The sequence below is a fragment of the Magnolia sinica genome, chromosome 11 (genome assembly GCF_029962835.1).
Source record: "Magnolia sinica isolate HGM2019 chromosome 11, MsV1, whole genome shotgun sequence".
Taxonomy (NCBI): Eukaryota; Viridiplantae; Streptophyta; class Magnoliopsida; order Magnoliales; family Magnoliaceae; genus Magnolia; species Magnolia sinica.
In genome coordinates, this window is record NC_080583.1 from 70,966,321 (window position 1) to 70,985,931 (window position 19,611).

General features: G+C 38.1%; 1 protein-coding gene across 4 annotated transcripts in view; it reads left to right on the forward strand.

The window, feature by feature from the left end:
- Positions 1 to 19,611, forward strand: part of LOC131219319 (uncharacterized) — a 64,099-nt gene that overhangs the window by 24,958 nt on the left and 19,530 nt on the right. For all 4 annotated transcript variants that reach the window (XM_058214383.1, XM_058214382.1, XM_058214384.1 and 1 more), the window contains 2 exons: positions 4,341 to 4,473; positions 12,036 to 12,133. In XM_058214383.1, the coding sequence (XP_058070366.1) occupies positions 4,341 to 4,473; positions 12,036 to 12,133 (231 nt within the window). The remainder of the gene's footprint in view (positions 1 to 4,340; positions 4,474 to 12,035; positions 12,134 to 19,611) is intronic.

The following is a 19,611-nucleotide window of genomic DNA, read 5'->3' on the forward strand; positions in this document are numbered from 1 at the left end:
TATTAAGTCATGCAACGTGCTGCGTAACTCATACGCAGTCCATTCATTTGACGTCAGCAAGTCCTGTGAGTCTGATCATGAAGTATGTGTTGTATCTAAAACGTCCATTCATTTGATGAGCTCATCTTAAGGCTTGACATGAAAAATAATACAGATCTAATTATCAAGTGGACCACACTGAAAAAGCAGTGGGGGATTGAACGTCTACCATTGAAACCCTTTTTGGGATCACAGAAGTTTTGGATCAATATGAAATTTGTTTTTCCTCTTCATTCAGGTCTTTTTGACCTTATGAACAGATTGGATGGAAAATAAACGTTATGGTGGGGCCTATGAATTGTTTAACGTTGAAAATCATTATCTTCGCTGCTATTTTTGGTGTGGTCTAGACGATCTTAGGATATGATTCATTTTTTGGGTAATGCTCTAAAATGATCTCTAAAAATAGATGAATGGTGTAGATATAATAAATACATCACTGTGGAGCCCATGTAACTTTGATCTCCTTTGAAATGTTCGTACAACTCGGAGCTCGAGGAGTGTTAGCGCTCGTCTTAGCATGACAAGTACCTACAGTAGCTATATAGCTGGTGTGTGGTACACCAGCCAATCTGCTTCCGATTTTCTTTATCTGATACCAAATGAAAAAGAAGGGAGAGAGAGGGAAACTGAAAAGAAAAAGAGGGAAAGAAGAGAGAGAGAGAGAGAGAGAGAGAGAGAGAGAGAGAGAGAGAGAGAGAGAGAGAAGAAGTCCCGCAGATGCAGTAGTTCGAGAAGAAGAGGAAGAGGAAGAAGAAGAAGAAGAAGAAAAGAAGGTCAACTTGACCTGACTCGGCATGACTTTTGTTACCGTTACGTATCGGCCGATACGGCCGTATCGTAACAGATACGGGACACCCTGTCCCCTGAGGTGACTTCGGTTCTAGAGGAGCACAGTGATGTATTTCCTGAGGATTTACCGGATGAGCTTCCATCTATGCTAGACATCCAGCATGCCATTGATCTAGTCCCGGGGTCTACTTTACCAAACCTTCCTCATTACAGGATGAACCCTGCAGTGCATGCAGAGTTGCATAGGCAGGTAAATGAGCTTCTACGAAAAGGTTTCATCTGTGAGAGCATGAGTCTATTTGCCATACTAGCGCTATTAATGCCTAAGAAAGATGGTACGTGGCGTATGTGTGTGGACAGCAGGGCCATTAATAAGATCACGATCAAGTATCGGTTTCCAATACCGAGGCTTGATGATATATTAGACATGATGGCTAGATCCACCATTTTTTCCAAGATAGACCTCAAGAGCTGGTATCACCAAATACGCATATGCCCAGGAGATGAGTGAAAGACAACCTTCAAGACGAAGGATGGTTTGTACGATTGGTTGGTCATGCCCTTTGGTTTGACTAATGCACTCAATACTTTTATGCGTATGATGACCCAGGTTTTGAGACCCTTCATGGGGAAGTTCTTAGTGGTTTATTTTGATGACATACTCATATATAATACCACTGAAGAGCTACATCTCGACCACTTGAGGCAGGCCTGTAGTGTCCTTAGGGCGGAGAGGTTATGTGCGAACCTTAAGAAATGTTTGTTCTTGTTTGATAGGGTTGTCTTCTTAAGGTTCATAGTGTCGTCTGTAGGGATGCGAACAGATCCAGAAAAAGTCAAGGCCATAGTTGACTGTCCTGAACCACGAAACATACAAGATATGAGAAGCTTTCATGGCTTAGCCACATTTTATCGTCGGTTCATTTGAGAATTTAGCACTATTATGGCTCCCATTACTGATTGCATTAAAAAGGGGGAGTTCATATGGTCTAAGGCCACGGCTAAGGCATTCAAAAATATTAAGGGCAAGATGATAGAGGCTCCCGTCATGCATCTTCCAGATTTTTCTAGAGTCTTTGAAGTAGCGTGTGATGCTTTAGGCGTAGGTATATGAGGAGTACTAAGCCAAGAGGGTCATCCAATTGCCTATTTTAGTGAGAAACTAAATGAGGCAAAATAAAAGTATTCCACCTAGGACAATTTTATGCGGTAGTGCAATCGCTACGTCATTGGCGTTATTATCTTCTACCACGAGAATTTGTCTTGTTTTCTGATCACAAGGCTTTGAGGTATTTGAATTCCCAAAAGAAGCTTAACCCAAGGTATGCCAAGTGGGTAGCGTTTCTTTAGGAATATTCTTTTGTCCTGAAACATAAAGCCGGGATCGAGAACAAACCAGCCGATGCCCTTAGTAGGAGAGTGACATTGCTCAACTCCTTGAGTGTAGAAGTTGTCAAGTTTGAGCAATTGAAAGACGAGTATCCCATGTGTCCAGATTTTGGGGGAACATACGAGTCACTCTTAGGTGCCCAACATAGTTTGGGTGAGTTCGTGCTCAAAGATGGCTTCCTTTTTAAAGGAGACCGTCTTTGTATTCCCCGCACTTTCCTTATGGATTTCCTTGTTTGGGAGCTTCATGCTGGAGGTATTGTTGGCCATTTTGGTCGAGATAAGACCATCGCCCTAGTGGAGGATATATTTTATTGGCCAAGTCTTAAGTGAGACGTTGCCAAAATTTTAGGGCAATATTAAACATGTCAATTGACAAAACAGAAGAAGCATAATACTGGATTGTACACGCCATTGCCAGTGCCACATGCACCGTGGCAAGACATTAATATGAATTTCGTGTTTGGGCTTCCCAAGACAATTAAGAAGCATGATTCCATTTTTATGGTCGTGGACTGTTTCTAAAAAATGGCCCACTTTTTTCCGTGTTTAAGACTCCTCACCGGGGGTAATTAATACATGAGCATTTTCACACTGGGCTCGTGTGGGGTTACCTGTGGGATGCAGGTGCACACTCGGGGTGGGCGGCCCATGTGAGGCAAGCCCCACCTGTGTGAGGCGGGTGGCTCGTGTGAGGCGGTACCCATGTGATCTGGGGCCCACGAGGGGGGTTCAGCCAAGGTCCTAACCCATGCGATGTGGGGCCTGGGCTATGAGATAAAGGGATTGATTCGCCATGCTCTAACAGTTCGAGCTTTTAGAGCAAATGATTAATTGTCCTGCATCAAGAACTAGGAGTCATCCCCTCCATGGCACCGGGTATGCATGAAGTGGAAATTGTGTGAATTTAGCAGTTGCACCAACGAATAATAGGGAGGTGCACAGAGTAGCAAATAAAGAATCTACCCCATTATTATGGATCGAACCTTCCTAAAGGGTGTTTGAGAGCACCACACTACTAGACCATGTTTCTAATCACAAACAAAGAAAAAAAAAAAAGGAAAGGAAAGAAAGAAAGAAAACATCTCAATGAAAATATTTCATGATATCATGCTCCAAACATATGGCCTGATAGCCTATTTATAGCTTCAATGCAAAGCTTAGAAGACTCTAGAAAGAAGTTTCTAGATATTTTGTTGATTTTTATTGGTCCTAGCTAACCCTTCTTCTAATTACTCTCAAATTGCAAACAAAGAAAGCAACTCAATAAAGGAAACTAAATATTGAATCCAGACATGCTAAAACTCCTTTATGCAACCGTGTGACATGAGAGTGGTTTTGTAGGACTTGTAAATTCTCGTATATGCTCTACAGTTGGTATACTGTACATATAAGATGATATGGTTATAATAGTGGACCACACAGTCCAACTGGTGGATTCTATAACCATCTGGTTGACTCTGTACCCACAGGTCAATCAGACCATAGGATGGTATCCGGTTGGGTTTATGGGCCCCACAGTCCAATGGGACCATAATCATAACCTAATTTGAACTTACATAAAGTGGCTTCTCTCATAGACCCAATCTGATAGGTCAAACAGCCTTGCATCAACAATGGTCCTCGAAACGTGTTTGTACTGTAAATAGCGCATGTTTGCATGACCAGAATGTAGCATCTTTGGTAGTGTCTTTGAAAATAACTGATACAGTCTCTTAGAAGTAGGCATTCAGCCTCATAACTTGATGTGGGAGGTCTAGTTTGATTGAAGTTGGGGGAAGACATGCATATGACCTTCAGTGTGACTTTTGGTATTTCAACCTGCATGATTTCATCTTAAATGCTTATTATTTAATGACCAAAATTTCTAAAATTCGACTGGGTTACTAGATGCAAGACAAGAATCAAAATTTTGTTGAAAGTCAGTTACAAGGACCTTGGAAGTGGCTCTGAGGTCTGAGTTTTAATTTTTAAATGCCAATTATGCAGAGAGGATGTCCTTCTTGAAATTTCCATGAAAGACGTATTTATGAGAAGGGTAATTCCTCATAGATGGTTATTTTTGTAATTTGGAACTATTCACTTTTGCTGATTTATTGTATCCTGCTCCCCTTGTGTAGTTTCAAGGTTTCAATTGGGAAAGCTGTAGAAGGAAGTGGTACCTGGATCTGGCTCCTAAAGCTGCTGATTTATCACAATGTGGGATAACGGCAGTGTGGTTACCACCACCAACAGAATCTGTTGCCCCTCAAGGTGTGTTACATGCATTTCAGTTCTGGAAATTTCAATCTCATACTAAATTACTCTTGATCTATTGTCTGTTGGCAGTCATTTTTGCAACTGTCATTTAATGAAAATGGAACATAGATTACATGTTCTTATGGACATTTGTAGATTGTCTGGGCTTTTTTTTTTCCTGATCGATGCCTCTGTATTAGAACTACTGTTATGCACAAAATGTGCATTTGTCATTGTTTGGTCTGTTTCACATGCATGCATGTGTGTATATATTTACACCACAAAAGGTATTCAAATGGTAACGGTGACCATTACAGCCAACCTTACAGCTGTTACTGCCCTGTAACGGTCATTTCTTTTAAAAGAAAGAAAATGTATTGGCCCTGTATTGGCTCATTATGGGGCTGTTACTGGCCATATTTTTTCAGAATGGGCATTATAGCCCTGTATCGCGTAACAGCTCCCACCGTTACCATTACGTAACGGCCATTACAACCATTATGTAACTGTTTTTGAATACCATGTCCATAATAGTTTGTAGTTTCTTGGATAGCCATTGTTAATGTCAATTTGGTAAATATATGCTTATATTTTGTGGTTAGGAAGAGAAGGATTGTATTAATTCATAATTTTTCTGACAAGAATAGATTTTGATCTGTTTAGGCAGCAGTGTATGTGGTTTTGATATGTGTATCCACACGATATCTTTTGTGCTGTTTAGAACTTACAGACAACTTGGTAAGATTCTTGACACCTGAAGGCTAGGGTTTCTGTGAATTCTTGAGCTGTGAAAGTTTGAAAGTTTACAACAAGCTGCTGGCCTTACTGTGTTGTCAGGGTGTCACCTGCCAGCCTAAGGGAAGACCTAAGTGAATCTTGTTAGGTTTACTGAATTGGGCAATATCAAATGGTGCTGCTGACAGGGCTTAAACCTTTCTGGTTGAGTGCAAGTAGTGTTTTCAGTATGGGTATCAACGCATGCATCGCACTATTGGGATATGGAAACATGTCGGGTGTCGCATTGGAAATATCGCATGTGTTGCGTAATGTATTGTTGTTTTTGGGAAACATTGGTAAATTGGTTATATTTTTCAACAAAACTTCAAGGGATGATAAAAAGGACATTAATACACACTTAGAACTCAAAAGGTCATAGAAAACAAGAACAAACGATAGGTTTCCTTTGTATGGGGTCCCAAACTATGCGTTGTCTACAACTAGATTCAAAATCAGTTCATATAATTTAATTCATAGAAGACATGTATGAAAACACAAAAAATACATTCAAAAGTCGAATATGTCTTACAATGTAAGTGCATTTATTTTAAAAAAATTATTTATTTTTAATTTTTTTAAATAATTTTCTAAAATTTAATTTATTTTTGAAAAGAAATAAATGAGTTTGGTTGATGTTAAGATCAACATAAACTCATAAATACGTAAATATACGGCAAAAGTAACATCTGGTCAATTAAAAAAAATGTTTTTATTTAATTTTTGATATTTTTAATTAAGAAATAATTTTTTCAAAAATTTTACAAAAGTTCTGTCAATTTGTAGTCAGCCTCTAAGAAATCTCACATGATTTGTCCACACTCTAATTGCAAGTTAAATGGGTGATTTAGAGAATTTTTGGATTTTCCTCAAATTCTCCCATTTTTTCCAAATTCGGAATTCGGAGATCAAAATCGATCATTGAGCATGCAAAACAAGCAAATTCATGGACTATAGACTTTCTTCCATAGATTCCAGGCAATTTAAACAAGAGAACAATTTAAATTTGCAAAAATTCACTGATCGGGTTTTGGTACCACACGCTCTTTGATCTCTATTTCCACATCCAAAGCTCATTTTCTCTTGAAACAAATGAAAAGGACTGGTTGAAATTCTCTTCGCAACGTAATCCTAGCAAAAAAACTCTGAGAAAATTGGTTTTGTACGGAATTTTGGTGAATTTCCCATTTTTTTCGAAAAGGGGTCAATGCAAATGTGATATCGTCAATACGTATTGACGGTATCTGGGAACTTATAAAAATGATATTTTCAGAATATCCAAATGTATCAATATATCATTGACACATTGAGATATATCGACCGATAATGGGAAATTTTCCAACTGCAACCTCGTTTTGTATCGGCATTGTGCAATTAATACTGCAATCACTGAGTGGAATATTGATGCAGGGACATGTGATGGCCTAACCACAGATGCATGTATAATCAAGTTAAGAGATTCAAATAATAAAATTAATCAACTAATTGTTATCAATTACATTGATTAAGCAAATCTTAACACAGAGATGAAATCATTTCGTTAGGACCATGCCCCTTAGCATAAAATCACATTAATAGTAAAAAGGGAGGACCTAGGGATATGAGGATATCCTTAATCTACCATAAATTAGTCCACAATCAAGTTTGGATCCGATTCTCCTGACTAGCCATCCGTCTTTTCCGTTCAAACAAAAAAGAAGAATCCAGAGATGAACGAAAGAGATGAAGAAGAGATGTTTTGAGACAAAAGAGAGTACGAATTCTAGGGCATCAAAGAAAAGAAGACGTCCGATTCTTACATTTTCCTGCACCTCGAAGATCTAAAAAGAAGGAAAATATGAAACTGGGGTGGAATCAAGATATTCCGTATCGGTAACGGTGGCCGTAACGGTCACCATCATTACCGATATGGGTATCGGCTATAATGGCCGATATGGGGGCGCAATGACTGTTACAACCACCATAACGGTTGAAAATTTTCTTTTGCTCGAAAAATTCTGAAAAAATATTTAGAAAATCAAGAATAATGTAAATATTCCATATAGGTATTCATTTTTTGTTTTGAACATGTTTATGGTAGTGTAATGCTCCACTCTTTGGTGAGAGTGTTGTATCGGGTTGTCTAGTGAATTTGTGAACATGATTATATGTATCTAATGTTTACACATCACAATCAAGCATTAAAACTAAAAATAACGAAAAAAAGGCATAAATACTACTTTTTCAAATTTTTGAAAAAAAAAAGGGCCATTAGAGCTTCTATTTGCTCAAATCACTTCAATATACGATTTTAATATTAAAACCTATAGCAAGAGTGGTCAAGATCTATTGTAAAATGATCTAAGAGAGTTTTTAGAATGAGAGAAGTAAAAAAAAAAAAAAGAAAAAAAGAAGAAATGGATTTAAATAGAAAAAAAAAGTGGCCGTTTTTCGACCGTTATGGGGGTAACGGTCATTATGCCCCGTAATCTTGACCAGATTCTTATTCTCATACATCTTGGATTATCGATTCTGGAGCCACAAATCATGTGACTAGCAAGGTAACTTTGTTACATATACTTCCTTTCATGATCGGATCAAGCTAGCTAACGGATCCTATTCCATGGTTTTTGAGATGGGATCTTGTCAACTCAGGTAATCTCTAGCATTACCATTAGTTCTTCGTGTTCTCGCGTTTCCGTCTAATCTTTTCTTTGTTAGTGCTCTAATTAGACAGTTGTGTTGCTTTATTGCTTTCTTCCCCAATTCTTATATTGTGTAGGATCTTCAAACTTGGAGGCATGGTGATGGACATTAGTCTCGAGGTCTATACCTTCTTGATTTAGACCGCACACCTTTCCTGTGTCACATAAGATCCAAAGTTAGCGAAAAGGAGTCTCTTCAGCTTTGCATTCTCGTTTAGGATGTGTTTCAGTTTGTTGGCTTTGTCATCTCTTTTTGAATAAGTTTCACAATGGTACTCATAGATGTTAAACATGTGCGTTGTCTAAACACATTCATACTTCTTATCCTCCTAGTGAAACTCAAAATACATCAGCTTTTGACTTCGTTTATTTGGGGATGTCTAGGGTGCTACCCTAGTAATTTCTACTTCTGGTTTTACATGTTTCATTTTCTTAATAAATGATTATTTGAGATTTACATGGTTATACTTGATGAAATGTAGATTTAAAATGCCTACCGTAGTTCAAATGCTTACGAAATATATCAGATCTCAATTTGATAAGGTCATTAAAGTGTTTCGATCCGATAATGCAAAGAATTCATGTCTAAGGAATTTTATATATATATATATATACTAATATATATATATATATATATATATATATATATATATATATATATATATATATATATATATATATATATATATATATATGAGGATTAAGTGTTAAACGTCATGTGTCTACACACCTTAAGAAAACGGGTTCCTGAGCAGAAAGCTTAGTACAATTGCTCAGTAAAGAGCTCAGCTTGTTGCTAAAGGATTCACTTAGAAGTCTAGAATTGGTTACCGGGATACATTCTCTCTAATAGTTAAGTTCACCTTCGTATGTATTCTTCTATCCATTGTTGCACGTCGAAAGTGGTCTCTTCATCAACTCGATGTAAAAAACGCCTTCTTACAAGGAGACCTACAAGAAGAAATTTTTATGTGCTTGCCTCTAGGATTTTAGCCTCTTGGGTCAGAAGGTAAGGTGTACAGACTGAAGAAAGCACTACACAGTCTCAAACAATCCCCTCACGCTTGGTTCGATGATGCTCCTTTATCATTCCATCTTTGTTAAGAAGCATGGGGCCTCCTTAACTGTCATTTTTGTTTATGTGAACGAGATTATGATGACAGGAAACAATTTAGATGAGATCTAGTCTCTTAAAATAGGTTCAGCTCACCAGTTTGAAAGAAAAGAACTTAGGCCACTACGCTAGTTTCTAGGGATTAAAGTTGCTCGTTCCACTAATGTCATCTTTATTTCCCAAAAAAAGTGATGGGGACATCAGAGGAGCTACTCAGGTGTATCAGAGACGGAGACGACCACTCACATTAGCGCAACTTTCTTTGTGGATGTGAGACGAGTTCGATATGGGGCCCGCCGGGCCATTTTGAAGCCCCACATGCATTGGACGTGCATCAGGAAGACCCTACCTTGGGATGATGCATGTGGGCTGCTTAGAAGATCATTTTAGTCATAGGATTTCTATTTTGTGTCAATCCGACCGTTAGATCTTGTCGATCAGGCCATTGGGCCACCAGATCTTTTAGATCTGGACCCCTTGGACTTTGTTCTTGCATTCTTTAGTTTTCTTATTTTGGACGATGGGCCACTTCACTTAAGTGAGTGGCATAGTTGTAATTATGCTGAATTTTTAATAATAAAAGCACAGGGGGGTGGAGATCCAACCCCATTGGATTTTGTGATTAAAAAAAGAAGAGAAAAGCTCTTGCTTTCTTCTTCCATCTTCATGCAATTTGAAGATACTTCCATGTGATTTGGAAGGAAGATTGGTGCAAGGCTAATCTTCATCAACGGAGGTACGAGGTCTCCATCCATCCCCACACCATCTTCTATTTTCTCTCCCATCCAGGTATTCTCTTCAGGTTCTTAATTCTTCCATCCCAGATCTTCGTCTTCTCCAAAACCCGACTTTCCCATACCCATCCACAAACTAAACCCTAACCGTCCTAAACCCATCCTCCCACGCCACACATGTGAATTCCACCTGCCCCTTTTGGCTTCCCACCGTCATTATATTAAAACCCCTTTCTTCCATTCCCGAAACCCTAACTCTAAACCTAAAATCCCTAACTTTCCCCAAATTACCCAAACTCTAATTTTCACCCTAGGTTGTATTAGGTTTCCTATTTTGAAATAGATTATACCCTATGCTAATTGGATGTCCCTACATCCATTAGATCCTAGTTTCGTTTTATTTATTACGCATGATTTTCTTTTGATTTTCATGATATTTGTGATGAATATAGCGATGTTTGCGTTTTTTTGTTAAATATCTTAATTCGGCTATTTGATCTCACATGTTACTTAGTTCATGCATCGGTCTTACATTAGAAAGTATGCCATTGATCTCTTGAAAACCACCGGCATGCTTAGATCTCATCTCGTAAAGTCACTTATTGAGGTGAATCATCAGTTATTTTTGCAAAAATCCAGTCCTTTTGATGATCTTGCCTCATATCGGAGATTGGTCGGAAGCTCATTTATTTGTCTGTCACATGTCCTAATATAGCTTATGTTGTCAGTGTGGTTAGTTCATGTAGAAATTGTGTTCACATCACCTTAATGCGGTCCATCGCATACTTCCTTGTATCGATGTTAGGAAAAGGACTTGTCTATACTTACCATGAACATCAACAAGTACATGCCTATTGTGATGCTGCTTGGATGGGTTCTAGTAGTGATAAGCGCTATATCACAAGCTTCTGTGTGTTTGTTGGCAGCAATTTAGTTTTTTTGAAAAGTACAAAGTAGTCGATTTTTGCTCGTTCTTCGGCAAAGTCTAAGTATCAGTCCATAGGATATGCCACCAGGGAGGTCCTGTGGTTATCATCATTTCTTTCCTAGCTGGGCATTCTGATTACTATGCATGTTCTCCTTTTCTGTGACAATCAAGCAATGATTCATATGACCTCAAATCCCCTATATTTGTGAGTGTATTAAACATATAGAAGTTGATTGTCATTATGTTTGGGAGAAAATTCTGTTGATGTTATCAGTATTCCTTGAAGATCAACTTGCAAATGTGTTCACTAAGGCAGTTGCTAGGATACATTTACCTACTCTTGTATTTAGGCTAAGTATGTGTGAGCCATATGCTCTAGCTTGAGGGGGAGTTAGGGTATGTACTGTATCACGTGGTCCTATGGACTACTGAATATTTTTGGATTATTTTATTATTATAAATAAGAGGGGAGGGGAAAACCCTAAGCTCTAATTTTGCAATTTACAGTAATATATGCTTTATGATGAGCATCTTCGTACTTGAGAGGGGCTCTCATTAGATTTCTTGTTCTCGTATAAATGCTAATAATCATCTTTTTTCACGTGTTAAATCACTACATGAGTAAGATTCATTCTTACAGTCACTTGTAGTAGTTACAAATTGCATTTTTCAGGCACTTCTGCACATGCAGTTGTACCGAATGCAATTGCAAGCTCATTGCCAACCATACATGTATTTGCCTAAGGCATTGCTAGGACCAATCATGATCACCATATGTCCCACATGGACAAATGATATTGTTCGGGTTTTCTTCCCCTTTAGGGCCTCTATGGTTTCTGCCACAAATATAAATCTTGTGGAGAGAACCATGAACACGTATCTGATTGATGTCATGATGATAGCCATGTCAGCAGTGCAGGTTGTCATCTTGCTCATCTCCCTCACTCTCTTGTTGAAGTCTTTTATTTTGCTGATGTTTCCTCATTGCGGTATTTTGGGTAAATGATTGACAACTTGTTCATGTGGCTTTAATAATTAACCTATTAGAGACTGCCAAACATGCTGTCATTCTTTTGTTTATGTGACCAAACAAACCCCCAGTCAAAGGTTTCCTCCATGAGATGCAGATTAATGGCTTGTGGAATGTCAAGGCTAAGCAATCTAACATTACAAATCTATGAAACCCCTTTGAAGGAGGAAGCTTGCGCAATTTTTTATGTTTACATGTTTAAATTCAAGTATGAATTCCACAAATTTGTTAGTAGATCCAATATGTAAAATTTGGTTTTACACTTATTATGTGATGTATTTATGCAGTTTAGCATTTATGGAATGTAATGTAGGTTATATGCCTTCTGATCTCTACAATCTGAACTCGGCGTATGGTTCAGAGGAAGAGCTTAAACATTGTATAGAGGAAATGCATTCTCAAGATCTTCTGGTATGCTTGAACTTCAATGTAGCATTTCTTATCTACTTCTTAGTGGTCAAGTAATTCATATTGAAATAGACGCACAAGCTTTCTTCATTTTTACTAGTCAATTATCTATGGACTCAAAGTACTCTGAAATATCTATGGCACTATGGGGCACCACCAAAGGTATCAGCTTTTCAGTGGCTTATCGGTAGAGGGAAGGTCCTCAACATTGATTACCTTTTGAAGAGGTCTATGGTTCTCCCAAATGTGTGTGTTACATGCATGGCGAATGCCAAATCTATTAATCACCTTTTTCATTCATTGTTCGTTCGCAAGTTGGGTATGGAGTTTCTCCTTCATCTCTTTGGTATATCCCTGGTTATGCTGGAATCAGTTGGGGAGCTCTTCCTGCTTTCCCATGGTGTTCGTCTTGAGAGGAAAGCTCGGGATCTCTGGAGGTTGGCATTGTTAGCTATTTTATGGTCTATTTGGAGGGAAAGGGAATGGATAGTGCTTCTGGAATGAGTTGATCAAAGTGGAGGAAATCTTCTCCAGAGTTAATAGGCGTGTGGTAGAATGGGCTTCTTGTATATCATCTTTACAAGGCTCGTATTTTTTGTGCTTCCACGCCTTTCTAATAAAGTGGCATGCTACTCTTCAAATAAATAAATAAATAAAATAAATAATTAAATAAATACAGTTCTCTGAAACATTTAGTTTCCTGAGTTCTAGCACCTCTTGTTTGGGAAATATTTAATTTGGTTCTGCATTGATTTCGATATTGTTGGGGTTCAGGATTGCATCATAATAGGTAAATGAGAAATAAATTTTAAATGGACCTGCCTCACTCTCAATTGGGTTGATCCACTTGTTTCCATATGTAACGGGAATTCAAAACCCCAAAAATTATACTCAACTCAATTCATACGAGATGGCATTGACTTGAAGACCGATCAAGTCTGCATTTGGTTCAACTTAGTATTTAATAACTGAAATATAAATATGTAAAATTAGTTTACACAAGGAGTTCATAAAAATAGCTAAAAGTAAAGGCATTACTTATAATATGGTGGTTTTAGATGTTTCCTTTCTCAGTGAAGGTCATGAGTTTACAGGCCTTTTTTATTGTTTTTTTGACAAAGCATTTGACCCTGTTTCCATTAAACCAAGTGACTCAGTTCTAGTTACCATACATTGCATCAAGTCACCTAAGTAAGCAAGCTGGCTCGGCAGATCTTGTTGATTTGGGAGTTTGGACCAAGTCACACTTGAGATAGAATTCCTAGTGACTTGGTTCAACTTGTCATTCAGTCAAGTTGGCTGAGTTTCGAGTCAGGTCACTGAATTTTAGAAACATGTCCGGCAAGGTTAAATTCTGAAAAACAATCTGTTTAGTTACATGAACTTGATGTGAATGAACTGGCCATAAAACCTTCTTTAGGAAAGTTTATTAGTTGTGCTCTGTTGTTATATTTCTTCTATAACTTTGTCCAATATCAAAGAGATCACTGCTTGATTCTTGCCTACAATAGCATCAAGATAGAATGTAAGATCTTTTCTCTGAAGTATAATAACATGAGTAGAGAGAAAAGTCAATCATATAAGGAAACTTTGTAGTGGAACGATGATGTACAAAAAACTATTAATGAGAAACAAGCATATTTTGGAGCTTGGCAAGGGACTAGAAAGTATGAAAATCTTGAACAATATAGATATGCGAAAAAGATTGCTGAGTAGTTAGGCTAAACTTAAGGTTTATGATGATCTTTACAATAGATTGGGGACAAGAGAAGGTGACAACTATGTCTTCAAACTTGCAAAAATGAGAGAGAGGAAGAGTAGGGACCTAAATCATGCAAGATGCATTAAGAGTAATGATTAGAGGGAACTAGTCAAGGACAATGAGATCAATGAAGGTAGAGAGGCTATTTTCAGAACTTGTTAAATGACGATCGCTCTAAGAGCATAGAGATTGAAGGATCCATAAATTCAAATGACATCGCAGTCCATAGATACTTTTGTAGAATCAGGATTTTTGAAGTGAAAGAAGCTTTGAGAAAGATGAAAATAAAAGGCCCTTGGACCAAATGGTATTCCAATAGATGTTTGGAAGTGTATGGGAGATATCGGGTTATTTTGGTTGACAAAGTTGTTCAAAAAGATCGTAAGATTGAAGAAAATGTGAGACAAATGGAGGAAAAGTATTGTAGTACCTATTTATAAGAATAAAAGAGACATACAAAGCTGCAATAACTATTGTGGTATTAAATTTATGAGCCATAATATGGAACTTTGCTAAAGAGTGATTGAACAAAGACTGTAAGTCATGAGACGAATGTATCAAAAAATCATTTTGGCTTCATGCCAAGGAGGTCTACCACTAAAGCTATTTTCCTACTTGGACAATTGATGGAGAAATATAGGGAGAGGAGGAAGGATCTCTACATGGTCTTTATCGACATAGAGAAAACTTGTGATAGGTTCCCTAGAGAGTTAATTTTGTGGGTATTATGGGAGAGGAGTTTTAGAAGATTTATTGACATGAATAAGAATATATATGAGGGAGCAATGAAAAATGTGAGGACTAGTAGAGAGACTACCGAGTTCCCAATTAATATAAGCCTACACCAAGGGTGATGTAGGATGAATCTTTTCTAGGTTAACATGCTACTTGAGACCAAATTTCAGATTACTATTATAAAATCAAGCATAAAAATCATGCATTCTACCACAAACTTGGTATTTTAAAATTCCCATATTGCTGGAAATTCCAGATTTGGTGAATTTTAAAGTCCCTGGTTGCTGGATTTCCAGTTTTTGGATCATTAGAAGTGTCCTAGGTTTGTCCATTGGGTTAGAGCATCTAAATTATATAGAGTGTAGGTGCATCATGTGGTAGTGTCTAGGTATAGAAGTTATCTTTTGTCATCGCATAATCGTCGTCCTTGTCTAGAAGGCCTTAGGGTGGTGTCTAGTAGTGTTTGAAATATCGGTATCATGTTACGTATTGCATCCTTGGGATACAGATATGTATCAGTTATCACACGGGATATATCGTTTGTACCATCTAATTTATCACACTTTTTGGGAAAATGGGGAAACATTGAGAAAATGGTTGAATTTTTCAATGAAACTTCAGGAATTGTTAAAAAAGACATTAATACACACTTTTAAATCATAACATCTCAAAAAAGAAGTACACATAATAGGTTTCATTTGTATAGGGTCCCAATTTATGCACTGTTTGACTGAACTAATAGAACTATATTCAAATTGAATGCATAATATATAGAGTGTATGTGATGATCATTTCATCAAACACTCCTAAATACTTTGAAATTAATCTCAATTGATAGCTAATTGAAGGAAAATTTTGAAAAAAAAATGGAGAACAAATGGATATCGAAATCAAAGCTCAAACTCCATGAATTTTCAAAAGTAACATGAAGAACCAATCGATTTATAACCATTTGACACTGATTTAACATAATTTCAAAAAAATAAAAAGGGACCGAAAATTGAAAATGCTCACCAGATCAAACATGTGGGATATATCGGCACTACTTGTGCATTTCGTATCGCACAGGCGGGATACAAGATATATCATGGGATATATCGGCCAATATCGTCGATATTTAAAACATTGGCGTCTAGTAGAGTTCTTAGTGTATGTACACTCGCACAGGTCATGGCTTTGGTCTTTCTCCCACATACCAAATTGATGCAGAATGAATGTTTTCTAGTCTAACATGCTAGTTGAGACCAAATTTCAGATTACTACAATAAAATCAAGCATAGAAATCATGCATTCTACCACAAAACAGAAAATTCAGATTTAAATGTCTTGGTTCCAATCAGAATTATTATCCCACATTGCACAATCAATATAAAATAATGAAAGAAAGGTCCTTACGAGATGTGGGAATCTAGTTCTGGCATAGGCTTGTTTTGACATTCAAATAGATTTGTGATTTTGAGTTTTGGAATCAATTTGGGGGTTAGGGAATTAAAATAGGAAACTTGGGATTAGGATTTGGGGAAAAAACTAGGGTTAGGGTTTAGAGAGAAGGAAATCAGGCATTATTGCTAGAGTTTTGTAGAGGAAACATAGGTGAAAAGAGAAGAAAAGTAGAAAAGGGGCTCTCCATGTCGATAGTGTTACACACCCGCATGTACGTACGTGTGTACGGCCACGTGGAGGGCTGTGTGGCTTGGGCCTGAAGGGGTTTAGGGCTTGGGTGGATTTAGATCAATGGAAGAAGAAAATAAGAAGGAAAAGAGAAGAAGATAATGGGGTTTTAAGGTTTGGATGTGAAAAGAAGAAAATATAGAAAAGTACATTGGAAGAAAGAAGAAGAACGAAAGATGGGGATCACCCTTTGGCCTTTCCACCCTCTCTCTAATCCTTGGAGAGTTGTAGAACTTTCTCTTCTTTCTTTTTTTTTTCCCTCTAGAACCTCTCTAGGAGATCAGGATCCAATCTCTGAAACTCTGCCTCTATAATCCATGTGTTGTTTGATGCCGTTATGTCCTTCCATTTAACAAGGAATTTCTGGAATCCTCTTTGCCTCAAAGAAACCACGTGGTGATCCAATTCATCCTCAATCTTTTCCTTTCTCATAGGTAAAGATGGTAGATAAGGTATAAGATGGGATAATGGGTCAGGTAGTGGCCAAGGATCAAGGAACAAGCTTGGTATATTGGGGTATGTAGGAGGGCTAGTGGGTGCAGTATCAAGTCCAATACAGGAAACCAGGTCCTTTACATTGAACATGGAACTAATGCCCATGTCAGATGGGATATCCACCACATGCATTAGTGTCCATTCTTTGCAAAATTTTACAAGGACCTGCACTATGGGCACGTAACTTTTTTTACAGTTCCCTGGGGAAACCACTCTGGTTGTATACGAACCATGATGTAGTTACCCACCTGAAATTCCTTAAACTTGCAGTGAGAATCAGCATGAATTTTATACTTGTCATTACTTGCATTAATCCTTCTTTTGATCTCAGCGTGCAAATCATGGATATGCTGTGCAAATGTAAATGCTGACTCGGATGGCCTATGTAAGATGGACATGGAGATGAGATCTATACACTTCTTAGGTTTGTACCCATGCACGACTTCAAATGGACTCATACTTGTGGACCTATTTACAAAACTGTTGTATGTAAACTCTGCAATATGTAAAACTGCATCCCAGGTTCTAGTATGGTTTCCCACTAAACAACGCAACAGGTTTCTTAGGCTCCTATACGCTTGCTCATCAGTTTGATGATGGTAAGCCGAAGAGAATTGAAGTCTCGTGCCTAGAATTGGGCACGGGATGACTTGACTCGGCAAACTCGACTCGTCCGACTCGTTTAGACTCGACCTGACTCGACTCGATCCGAACTGAGTGGGTGAGTTGATCCGAATCGAGTAGACTTTGTCCAATTCGAACTCAAACCGAGTCAAGTTCGGATCACCTAGTAACTCAACTCGACTCGAAATCCAACTTGGTATTGACTTGACTCGAAACTCGACTCGACCTAAAATCAACTTGTACATACATAAATACATACATACGTACGTACGTATGTACATACATACATACATGTAGCTGATGGAGAGGCTGCATACATGTAGTTGATGGAGAGGCTACAATTCTGGCAAGTGCACCTAGGTTTTGAGTTATGATTTTAGCCCATGGATACTTGCTGCACTCGACCCGACTTGGTGCTGACTCGACCTGACCTGGTACTTGTGACCGGGTTGGACTTGGTTTGGATTAGTCTAGGCTAGACCCAGATTTGGATCGGGTCGAGCATGCTAGATTTGGTACCGAGTCGGGTCGAGTTTAGGTTAGGTCTATTTTAAAAACGGATCGAGTCGGGTCAGCCCTAACTCGGTCCGACTCGACTCAATGCCCAGCTATACTTGTGCCCATCATATGCCAAAGTGTCTTCCAAAAGTAACTCATCAAGTGCACATCCCTATCAGATACCATCGTGTTCGACAAACCATGCAAACGAATCACCTCCCTAAAGAAAATCTTAGCTACATCGGAGGCATCCGATGTTTATGAACACGACAGAAAGCCGGTCATTTTAGAAAAAGGGTCCACCACGACAAAGATAGAGTCATGTTTTTTGATAGTCTTGGGAAGTCCAAGCATGAAATCCATGCTAATGTCTTGCCGCAGAGCGTGAATTACTGGCAAAGTCATGTATAACCCTGTGTTCCGCCTACTTTGCTTTGCCAGTTGACAAGTCCTGCATTGCCCAATAATTTTGGTAACATCTCTCTTGAGGCTTGGTCATTAAAATATGTTATTCACAAGGGCAATAGTCTTGTCCTTCCCAAAATGACCATCTACCCCTCCAGAATGAAGCTCCCAAACTAGAAAATCCTAGAGAGAGGTATGAGGGATGCAGAGTCTATCACCTTTGAATAGAAAATCGTCAACAATGACAAACTCACCATCATTCTTCGTCTGATCACCTAACAATGATGCGTACACCTCTCCAAAATCTGGGCACGATGGATAGTCTTCTTTCAAACGCTCGAACCCAATGACCTCAATACTTGTGGATTGGAGTAGCATCACCCTGTGGCTAGGGGCATCAATTGGTTTATTTTCATCCCCGACCTTGTGCTTCAATACAAATGAATACTCCTAAAGAAATTGGACCCACTTGGCATGCCTTGGGTTCAGCTTCTTCTGAGAGTTTAGATATCTCAAGGCCTTGTGGTTAGAAAATAGATGAATTCTTGCGGTAGAAGATAGTGACGCCAATGGCACAAATACTACACAACCGCATTGAACTCCTTGTCATAGGTAGAGTATCATTTCTTTGCTTCATTCAACTTCTCACTAAAATAAGCAATGGGGTGCCCACTGGGTCAAACGAAATTGTTTGGACTAACACGGTGATTTTGGAAGACATAATGCTAGATTTATGGAGATGTGCTTTAGAATCCAATGGACTTAAAATTAGTCAGGCTAAAACAAAGTGCATGGAGTGCAATTTTAATAGCAATAGGAGTGAGAACGAGGAATTAGTAAATGCCGACCAATTCCCAAAATGACCACTTTTGATATCTTGGGCCAATAACTAATGAGGATGGAGAGATTAAGAAGGATTTTGCTCATAGAATTCAAGCAGGTGGAAGAAATGGATATGGGCCTTTGCAGTTTTATGTGATTGTTATGTACCACTCAAACTGAAAGGGAATTTTATAGGATGGCTATAAACCTATAATACTTTATGTAATGGAATGTTAGGCAATTAAGGAGCAACATGTTTATAAGATGAGCGTAGCTGAAATGAGGATGTTGATATGGATAAGTGGCAAGACAAGGATAGAATTAGAAATGAATGCATTCAGAGGATAAGGCTTAGATGATGATGATGATGATGATTGATATTATAATAGGAAAACACGGATATAATTGCTCTTTTCCAATATAAGCCACTAGGACTGCGAACTAAAAACTATTGTATATTGCTTTGAAT